The 10,777-nt window shown below is 41.9% G+C and overlaps 1 protein-coding gene across 1 annotated transcript in view; it reads right to left on the bottom strand.

Annotated features, from left to right (window-relative positions):
• FRRS1L (ferric chelate reductase 1 like) overlaps positions 1–10,777 on the bottom strand; it is a 29,501-nt gene that overhangs the window by 7,500 nt on the left and 11,224 nt on the right. The window contains exons 2-4 of the mRNA XM_055302451.1: positions 8,794–8,878; positions 6,460–6,598; positions 2,418–2,664 (exon numbers count right to left, since the gene is read on the bottom strand). Of these exons, the coding sequence (XP_055158426.1) occupies positions 2,418–2,664; positions 6,460–6,598; positions 8,794–8,878 (471 nt within the window). The remainder of the gene's footprint in view (positions 1–2,417; positions 2,665–6,459; positions 6,599–8,793; positions 8,879–10,777) is intronic.

Below are 10,777 nucleotides of genomic sequence, written 5' to 3'. Positions count from 1 at the left end.
AGGCATGTGAGTTCAGAGCAAAGGTTTCCTTGGAAATAGCGCTCAGAGTGAGGGTTTTTTAAAAAAATCCTATCTGCTAGGGAAGCCCTGCCATATTTGACACGTTAATTCCCTGCTCCAGCATCTGTGCCCACTCCTGCCAAGTCCTCAGGTTGGCAGAAATTTTTCTTTCAACAGATCCACTCACCTCTCCCATCTAACCTAACCTGGTCATGTACCTGGTCACTGGTCATGTACATAGGCTCCTAGGCATAACCATGCACCTCTGCTTCCCTTGAGGGAAACCTAATCCCATATCCCCTTTAAACCCTAGCTTAATGTGTATTTGATCAATAGAGAGGTATTTAATCAATAAAGGGTATACAAGCCTGTAGATGGGGTAGGAATATGCTTGTTCTGTTTGAGGACAGTGAAAACAACCAAAGTCCTGGAGGGCTAATCAGACGAAGTGGGATCAGACTTGAGTGGGGCCCAATATATTAGGCTACTATTCCACTTATGTCAGACGATGACTTTCTGAAGTACAGCACCTTACAATTTGTAAAGGAACTTCAAATACTTGTTTTCATTTAATGCTCACAATGATCCTATGAAGTCGGTATTATCATCATCCCCATTTTAGATACAAAGAAATTGAAGTTCAGAACTTAGAAGAAGGCTGGGTATTGCTACCAACGGGAAAAACCCATGCTCAAATTTAAAGTTTTAGGCTCCAACTCCCACCATTTTAAGTGAGTTCATTTTTCCGGGATGAGATAGAATTTACTTCCATGAGTACTAGAAGTACCCAAAGATATAACTGCAGATCCATTGTTGGGATCCTGGGAAATAGGCAAATGGGAAAGGTATCACAAATCTGGAGGCATCCAAATGTTTTTCCAATTAGATACAGGCAATAAAAGGCAGCTTTTAGGTGGCTTAGTTGGTTGAACATCTGCCTTCAGCTCAGGTCACTATCTTGGGGGTCCTGAGATCAAGCCCCATGTCAGGCTCCCTGCTGAACAGGGAGCCTGCTTCTCCCTCTCCCTCTGCCCCTCCCCCCTGCTCATGCTCTGGCTTGCTCTCTCAAAATGAATACATAAAAAATTAAAAAAAAAATAGAAACAGGCAAAAAAAGGTAGAAAATCTCCAGACCAATCCCTGGAAACACTTTGAAAAAGAATAGAAAAAGACAACCCAGATCAAATTAGGCAACTGAGAGTTGATGAACACACAGCAGAGAAAGACTCAATTGCTGGGAGCCGGAATGAGTTCTCCTACAAAGACCATGAACAACTCACTTCCATGCTTAGGGCGTTAGGCTTGATTAGACAGGAGGAACGCTGACACCATGTAACTTGTTTTTGGCAGCCTCCAAGAGGTCTAATGATACGCTTGGGTCTTTGACAGGGTCTGCTCAAGAGCCTTGCCACCCAAAGTGAGGTCGTCAATGAACCAGCTGGGAAGCTGGTTAGAAATGCAGAATCTCAGGTCCCACCCCGGACCTACTGAAACTGCATTTTATTTTATTTTATTTTATTTTATTTTATTTTATTTTATTTTATTTTATTTTATTTTATTTATTTATTTATTTATTTATTTTTAAAAATTTTATTTATCTATTCATGAGACACAGAGAGAGGCAGAGACATAGGCAGAGGGAGGAGAAGCAGGCTCCATGCAGAAGTCCAATGTGGGACTTGATCCTGGAACTCCAGGATCACAACCTGAGCCAAAGGCAGACACCCAACCGCTTGAGCCACCCAGGTGTCCCTGAAACTGCATTTTAATGATACAACCAGGCAATTCCTGTACACATTAAAATTTGAGGAGCAATGGGCTAAATTATAGGATAATTTGGTGGATGTGTGACTACCAGGACAGTCATAAAGTGAACACTAATGATAATGAGATGCTTGGTGCCCATCTCTGCAGAAGTCTCCAGATGCCCTTTCCTGTTCTGTATTTTTTAGATTTAGAGCACAGGAGCTAAGAGTACTCACTGACTTTGGAGTCAGTGAGTTCTAGGACTGAATTTTAGTTCTTCCACTAATTAGTTGTATAGCCTTGAGCAATTCCTTAATCTCTCTAAAATGAGGATGATACTATCTATACCTCTCAAGGATGTGGTGAGGAGTAAATGAGAATGTTGTGAGAATTGAATACAGCACATACCCCCACATACAGCAGACACATGATCTGTTCCATGAAGCCTGTAGCTCATCATACACTACCTTGTGCCGTGCTAGCTATGTATGTGTATTACTGTCCATTTGTCCACGTGTATAGTAAGTCCATTACAATTTCCTACAGGCAGGATCATATCTCCTCTTTCCTTTACATTATCCAAAGGGCTGACCACTCTCTTGCCCAGTAAATAATGAACACGAGCAAAACAGCACCTGGTGTTTAATCCAGATGCCACAATGTAAGCTTACCCTGAATGGCTGGACCCCAAGCAAACAGGTAATACCAACTCAAATGCAGATCGACAATTGTTTCATCTCTGGGAACGTTCACAGGGCGTTTAAATCTGCAGGTGACCCGATTGTTCTCAAAGACTCCTTCTTCATCCCTGGCAGGATTTCTCTGGATCTCCTTTGCCCACTGGCCTACATTATAGAAGTGCTGTATGCGGACCCTGCCATTGTCATCGTGGACACAGGCCATGACGTCATCACCACCCTAACATGAAAAACGAGGAAGGAAAAAGTCAAAGGTGCATCTTTTGCAAACTTCTCTGCTAGGAAGAAATTTCACTCAGATATATCCATTACCTCTGTAATTTGAAATCCCACCCCTCAAAATTATTTTTTATTTAAAAAGCTTTAACCAAAGTGATGGAATTTAGCATCACAAGAGCTGAAATCAGGTACCTCCTGGCGTGCTATTCAGAAAATACATCACCAGCTATTGAGTTTTCCTGCTGAAAAATGCAAACCAAACCTAATCATGAAGAAACAATCAAACCCAAAGTGAGTTATTCTACAAAAAAGGATTACAAAAAGTACTTACAATCTTCAAAAGACCAATATCATAAAAAAAAAAAACAAAAGGCTAAGAAATCATTTCTTTTTTTTTTTTTTTTATTTATTCATGAGAGACACAGAGAGGCAGAGACACAGGCAGAGGGAGAAGCAGGCTCCATGCAGGAAGCCCGATGTGGGACTTGATCCCAGGATGTGGGGATCACGCCCTGGGCCAAAGGCAGATGCTCAACTGCTGAGCCACCCAGGCGTCCCAGAAATCATTTTTTTTTTTTTTTTCAGAAATCATTTCAAAATAAAGAAGACTAAAGATTCATGACAACTAATAGTGTTCCTGACAGAATCCTAATTCATAAAATAAGAATTTCTATAAAGAGTGGTACTGGGGGGGCGGGATGCCTGGGTTGTTCAGTCAGTTAAGCATCTGGTTTCGGCTCAGGTCATAATCCTGGGGTCCTGGGATTGAACATGGCATTCAGCTCCCCACTCTTCAGGGGGGTCTGCTTCTCCCTCTCCTTCTGTCTCTCCTCCCACTCGTTCTCTCTCTCTTAAATAAACTCTTTTTTAAAAAAAAAGTAGTATTGGCACAATGGGCAATGATACTATCATATTAATATTAAACTTCCTGAATTTAACAAATAGATTGAATCTCTAAAGTTTCCAGAAAATAAAAATAAAAGCAAGTAGTAGCAGCAACAGCAGGGGAAATAAAGCATGTGGCAAAATCTCATCATTTAAAAAGAAAAAGTTCTGGAAGTAGATAGTGGTGATGGTTGCACCCCATGGACATAATTGAAGCCACTGAGGTGCACATTTTTAATAGTCAAAATGGTAGACTTTACATTCTGTACACTGTATACAACAAAAAGAAAGTTATTTGGCGAATGTTTGTGAAGCATATGTATTGCACTGCCCTTGCAGTTGTCTGTACATTTAAGCTTTTTAAAAACAGGTCCAGGGGCTGGCTCCCTGGGCAGCTCAGCGGTTTAGCACCTGCCTTCAGCCCAGGGTGTGATCCTGGAGTCCTGCATTGGGCTCCCTGCGTGGAGCCTGCTTCTCCCTCTGCCTGTGTCTCTGCTTCTCTTTCTCTTGCTCTGTGTCTCTCACGAATAAATAAATAAAACCTTTAAAAAAAATAAAGAAATAAAAAGAATAAAAATAAAAACAGGTCCAAAAAAATGGGGTGCTGGGATGGCTCACTCGGTGGAGCATGAGACTCTTGATCTCGGGGTTGCAGGTTTGAGCCCCATTCTGGATATAAAGATTACTTAAAAACAAAATCTTTAAAAAAAGAAAAAACTAGGTCCAAAAAGTTAAAGACATCCATCAACTATAACAAATATACCATTCTGTGGGGGATGCTGATATTGAGGAATGTGTGTGAGGGGCAGGGGGCATATGGATATTTTCTGTACCTTGTTTCAATTCTGCTGTGAACCTAAAACTACTCTAAAAATAAAGTCTCAAAAAAAAGTTCTCATTTTTAAAAAACCAATAATATACCATTTCAAAAAAAAGTTTAAGACTATTAAAAAGGAGTTCCATTTTGCTTTTCCTTTGCATCTGGTTTTGAAAAAATTTTCAACTGTGCTTCTCTTTGGAATAACAGGAGAAGAAAAGAGAGATTTATCTGTTAAAGGCCTTCAGATAGGGCAGCCCCGGTGACTCAGTGGTTTAGCGCCCCCTTCAGCCCAGGTTGTGGTCCTGGAGACCCAGGATTGAGTCCCACATTGGGCTCCCTGCATGGAGCTTGCTTCTCCCTCTGCCTGTGTCTCTGCCTCTCTCTCTCTCTCTGGTCTCTCATGAATAAATAAATAAAATCTTTAAAAAAAAAAAAAGCCTTCAGATAGCAAAATGTCAAACATAGAGGTGCCTGAGTGGCTCAGTCAGTCAAGCATCCAACTCTTGGTTTTGGTTCAGGTCATGATCTCAGGGTCCTGGGATAGAGTCCCAAGTCAGGATCCAAGCTCAGCGGGGAGTCTGCTTGAGGATTCTCACTCTCCCTCCTCCCTCCCCCCACTTGCGCTCTCTAAAATAAATAAATCAATCTTTTTTGAAAAAAAGCCAAACATAAAATTAGAACATGTCTTACTCAACCTCCCTCCTCTGACTGCCCTAATCTTAAAAGCTGCACTATGGGTGCAAATGCATTCTAGGACGGGAAATGGTCAATTGCATTGCAAGCCAGTTTCTGGGATGGCACACACCTGCTGTTCCTCTCACTGACCCTAAAGTGACGCAGATTCATATCCATGCTGTCTTCCCGTTAGGCCCATTGTCTTACTGCCTGGACTGGCTTCGGTAGCAGCTCATTCTTCTGGTGACCTTTCCAAGAACAAAGTCACCGGAGTTCTGACTGCTTAGCCTGATCCTCCAGTCTCTACTTAACACCCACTTACAACCCATCAACAATCCATAAGCGAACACGGTCAGCGCTGCCTTCAAAACATATCCCAGATCTGAGCACTTCTCACCACTCCCACTGCTGCTACTATCTGAGCTGACCTCCTCTCATTGCAGGAGCCTCAAGACAGGCCAGGTGAAGAGAAGAAGGAGGCTCCTCTTAGCAGAGCAGGAGCATGTGCAAAGGTACAGAGGCCCGAGAAAGTCTGGCTGTCTGGGAAGCAGGCTGCCACACTGAGATGGCAAATGATGGGAGGAGGGAAGAACATAGCAGAGGCACAGAAAGAGCAGAGGTAAGTGATGGACAGCTGCTTGGGATCCAGACACCCGTCCTGGTCCTGGTCCCTGGTTTTTCTGAGGTCCAGATGTGTTCTTGCCTATGCGTACTGCAGAAGACTTAATTGTTGGCCTTACTGCTTCATTCCCTGGTAGGAGTATTATATCCCCACACCTTCACAGGGCCTCTTGGGAAGGGGAATGAAATTCCCTCTCCCTTCATTCTGGCCTTGGCCGTGTGATTTACTTTGAGCAATGGAATGTTAGCAGATACGATGTGAGCAGAGGTTTGAAATAGGCTTGGAGGGCTCTTGCCCTTCTGTCTCTGCCATAAAAACAACATGCCCTGTTAGCTGCTGGTTCCAGAATGATTAGAAAAAGCCCGAATCCAATTCATGGGCTGGAGCCAAGCCCAGTTGAACCCTGTCCAATTCACACACATGTGGGCAAGAAATAAATGCTTATAAGCCATGTGGTTTTGGAAGCTCTCCTTGCAGCATTACTGCCATAATAACTAATAAACCCAGGCACCATAAGATACCTCGTATTCCCATAACCAACCCTTCCTTTTCTGTTTAAGCTAGCTTCATTTTTTTTTAACTTGCAATCAGAGAGCCACAGCTAATATAATCGTTACGCCGCTTTTATCACTTTATTTCCTTTGCTTTGAAAAAGAAAATCAAATGCTAGAAATTCACACATTTAACAGAGGCATGGTAGCTTGGAGAAACCATGCCCGTTCTCCAAAATCTAAAGTACCACAGCAAACTAAAGGGAAAAAAAAAATCATCTCTTATCATGATTTGCATCTTACCATTTTCTTGTCTGAAGAGAATCCAACTGCTACCCAACCATCTGTGTCAGCACTCAGCTCAAATTCCACATCAGCCCCTATCATCCGGTAGCTAAGGAAGTAGTCACAGGTCTCCGCATTGCAGCCCGGTTTGCCATATCTAGAGGATGTATCAAAACAGCACTGCTGCTTCATCTACTTATTCACAATACATTACAAAGGCAACAATATGTTAGGCATAGTGAAGCAAGATTATCACATAAATTAGCTCTTTGCTACCAGGGATCTGAAAACCACAATTTCACTCGGGAGAGACTGTGGAGAGTATCTGCTCCTTTTTATCTACATACAACCTGAGGACCAGAGATGGGAAGGGGATTGCTTGCGTAGTTGAGTCAGTAGCTGCAACAGGACTTGCATGTGGGCCTCCACTCCCAGCCAGGGTTCTCAGCATTATATTAGAGTTTTCTCAGACATTACTTATTGCTGAATTATTTCTGAATCCCTTTCAGAGGCAGAAATTCTCCGAGTGAATAAATAAACTGTCTTTGTGAATTAAATGTGCACCAATTTATTTTTACTTAGAAATTTTAACACAGCTAAATTAACAAAAACATACAAATTAAATATAAACTACAAAACCCGGAGCATTTAAGTTCTCAGCATTCATGTGATGGATGATGTCGTTTTACTGAAGGCAGATTTTGCTTACCTGCATGGGGTCTCTCTGACTACACTGTGCGGGATCTCTTGGTTGAGCTTGTTCTTACTACTAACTACGATTACGATTCCACCTCCCTCCACTTTCATCTGTTTGAACTGCTGTAAAACCCTCATACATACGATACATGAAATGAAACCTCATCTGGTATTCACTGAGCATGAATGCATCGTTGATTTATAAAATCTGCCTTTGCTCTATTGGGCTACTTGGTGCTAACATAATTACAAATTGGGACTGTAGAGTACAGAGCAGTATAAACTGGTTATCCAGATAATCAGATTATGCAAACATTAATCTTTTTAAGGAGCATGAATGAAATGGAAACACAGATTTAAATTTTCTTTACAGAGGACTTGTGGATCCTTTAAAAATCAGAAAGGTCTAGTGGAGGAAGGTTGTTTTACACCATTTTCCAAATAACAGAACCCTGTAGCAATGGGTGAGACAATCGAAGGTCAGGTGGAAGGTATCTGTAGGCACATGCCACCAGGCTGGCAGGTACCCTGAATGGCTGGGAAGAGATGTAAGCTCAGGACAACGCAGAACACGGTGAAAATGCTGGATGGAAGTAAGGGAAAGCTACAGGAAGAGTGAGTGGGCCAGAAAGTAAGTCACCCTGAAGCCAGCAGGTACTGAAATTTCTTCTTTTCTTGAAAATGTCCCCCAATCACCAGACTTAACATTGCTGGCCATCTTCCTCAATAATTGTATTATTTGGATTCTTAAAAATTCCTTGGAGGGGTTTCTGGGTGGCTCAGTCGGTTAAACGTCTGCTTTCAGCTCAGGTCATGCTCCCAGCATCCTGGGATCAAGCACTGCATCAGGCTTCCTGCTCAGCGAGGAGTCTGCTTTTCTTTCTCCCTCCTCCTTCCCCTCACTCGTGCTCTCTCTCTCTCTCAAATAAATACAATCTTAAAAAAAATTCCTTAAAAATACCCTTGTAATCCAAAGAGAACTCAAAACCCCTTTATTCAAGTTTTTCTTGTTAGACCTTGAGCGTTGAACAAAAGAAAATTAAAAACTTTCAGTACCGTGGCCACCATGACCTTTATTTACTCAAGGGCAATTTATTTTAGGAAATAACAATTTCAAAGAGGAGGCAGCTTTTCCAACAAAAAAAGAGCTGTCTATACTAGTGTTCGCTAGCTCACCCCATTATGCTTTAATAGAACACTGCTAGCAATCACGTAGGGAGTCACTAAACCAGAGATAACAAGCTAACGACAATAACCCGTGTTCAAGGACTAGTTAGTATTATCCAGAGATCCCTAAGTCATGACTTACTTGAGAAGGCATTGGGTCTTAGACGTGTCTATAACGGTCTGTCCCACTCACAGCCCTAATAAAATATAGCTTGTGCCATGTGATTCTTTTTCATAGAGCCAACTAATTAGGAGTAGATACTTGGGCCAATAGCAGACAAGAATGTTCCATTGACCAGTAGCCTTCTAGAGCTTATGGCCTCTAGGACTGAATACTGGGGTGGCCATTGGAAACAGGCCACATCCCTGCTGAAGCTTTGAGGGGGTGCAGGGCCCTGATTAGAATGAGCTGTATGCGATTTAAATACCACCTTGAGAAGTAAATCAGTTCCTTAGCCTTCAAGCTATCCAACTCACGGATCTACCAACCTAAAGCATCCCTTAGTTTTTCCACAGTCATCCACTTTGATTTTGGCAAATGGATCCACAGGAGGAGCAGTAGGGAAAGGATAACCTAGATGGTGAGAATAAACAATGGTTAGAAAATCCAGTGACAGCTTTCCTGAGGAGAAATTTTTCTTTTTAATAGGTTGACTATTTTCAAACACACGTGTCCAGGAATGTTTAGGGCCTCAGAAGAGGGCTTTGTGTAAGCCTCATTACCCTCTTCCTGAGGGGAGTGTGTAGGGCACACATCTTTGAGCCAGACTTACATGCTAACTGAGAATATATGGCCTTTCCCCCATTTTATAGGTAGGGAACCTGAGGCAGAGAGGTAACATAATTTCAACAACCACGGCTCATCACCGTCCCTGGGAGTGCAAAAATCACAGCTTTCATATAATACCTGTGCTCTAAGAGGGGAAAAAACCAACAATGAAATATTTGTATATTGGATCGTGGAGGTTTTCCATTTATACCTACACATGATAATAGGATTTTCCCATTTCTCTGAACTTGCATTTGTCATCAAGCTGTATAGGATAGTTTCATAGTTCACTAAATTCTACAAACACATCGTTTCTAACAGCTCGGTATCTTTCTTGTAAGATCACTTCATATCATGATACATTCAACCACACACTGAAAGGTAGGCCTGAGTTATGCTTCCAGTTGGTGACAGCAAGATTTTTCTCCTCCGTGGTTAACTCCATGCACACAGGAACCATACGTGAGTCATCTTGGGTTCTCTGTCCAGCGTAGTGCTTGGCACTGGACACCGACTACATGATTGTCAAATGAATAAATAAAATCACCCACAGATATTAGGCAATTAAACATAAACTTGAGGCTTTGTTTACTTTGTTTCATTATGATGTAGGAAAGACATTGGGGTCTGGAGCCAATGGCCAAGAAAGAATTCTTGAGACATCTTTGGTACATAAAGGTGATTTTCTTAAAGCACAGAAACAGGACCCGTGGGTAGAAAGAGCTGCACTGGGGTCAGGAGGAGTGGCCCGTTATACACTTTCAAGTTGGGATGGGGGCGAAGGGATAGGACAAACCTCCTGTATTTTGGAAACAAGGTTTTCAGGGCCTTGAGGGGGCCAGCTATTGTTAGGAACAAGTCATTTATTACTAGTTAGTAAAGATTCAATCATGAGAAAGGAATTTTTATATGTTAAAGTAGACTCATAGGGTCCTGGGGGACTGTTGGCCTTAGTAAAGAACTAACATTGAGGCAGCGGAGATCCTAGAGGAATGTCATTCTGCCTGTGTCAAGGACTTGTGAATGGGCTGTAAATAGTAAGGAAATTTAATTTCTCTTTTGCCTTTGTTTCCCACATCATGTTATACTTAAAAAAAAAAAAGCCATTGGGCCATGGTTTCCACTTATCTGTACACTTGGGACAGTTCATTTCTACTATCCTAGATCTTGCTCACATGCTAAAATACAGCCCTAGTAGCTTTTTTCTATCTCTAAGTAATTGGGCCAAGTACATTACTTTTTCTACTTTTATGCTTATTTTATGCTGAGCCCTAAATCTACTTCGGTACTCTAGGCTAAGTCTTGCCTTGGATAAATTTTTTGTTTTTCTCTTAACATTTATTGAGCAACTGCTTAATGCTATAAACTACATTTAAGCATCTTCATATATGTTCTGATTTCCACTACCATGCTGAGGCTATTTTTTTCTCAGAATAATTATCCAGGAATTCAATGACTAGTTATGTTTTTACAATTCTAGGGGTACCTGGGTGGCTCAGTTGGTGAAACATTTGCCTTTGGCTCAGGTCATGAGCTCCAGGTCCTGGGAATGAGACCTATGTCAGGCTCCCTGCTCAGGGGGAGCCTGCTTCTCCATCTCTCTCTTGCCTCTCTCCCTGTTCATGCTTTCTCTCTCTTTCAAATACAATCTTTTTTTAAATTAAAGAAAATAAAAATTCTACAGGTAACTGGGGCGCCTGGGTG

Source organism: Nyctereutes procyonoides, unplaced genomic scaffold, assembly GCF_905146905.1.
Source record: "Nyctereutes procyonoides isolate TBG_1078 unplaced genomic scaffold, NYPRO_anot_genome, whole genome shotgun sequence".
Classification (NCBI taxonomy): Eukaryota; Metazoa; Chordata; class Mammalia; order Carnivora; family Canidae; genus Nyctereutes; species Nyctereutes procyonoides.
Note: the sequence above shows the minus strand (reverse complement) of the source record. Positions and strands in the feature narration are given on the sequence as shown.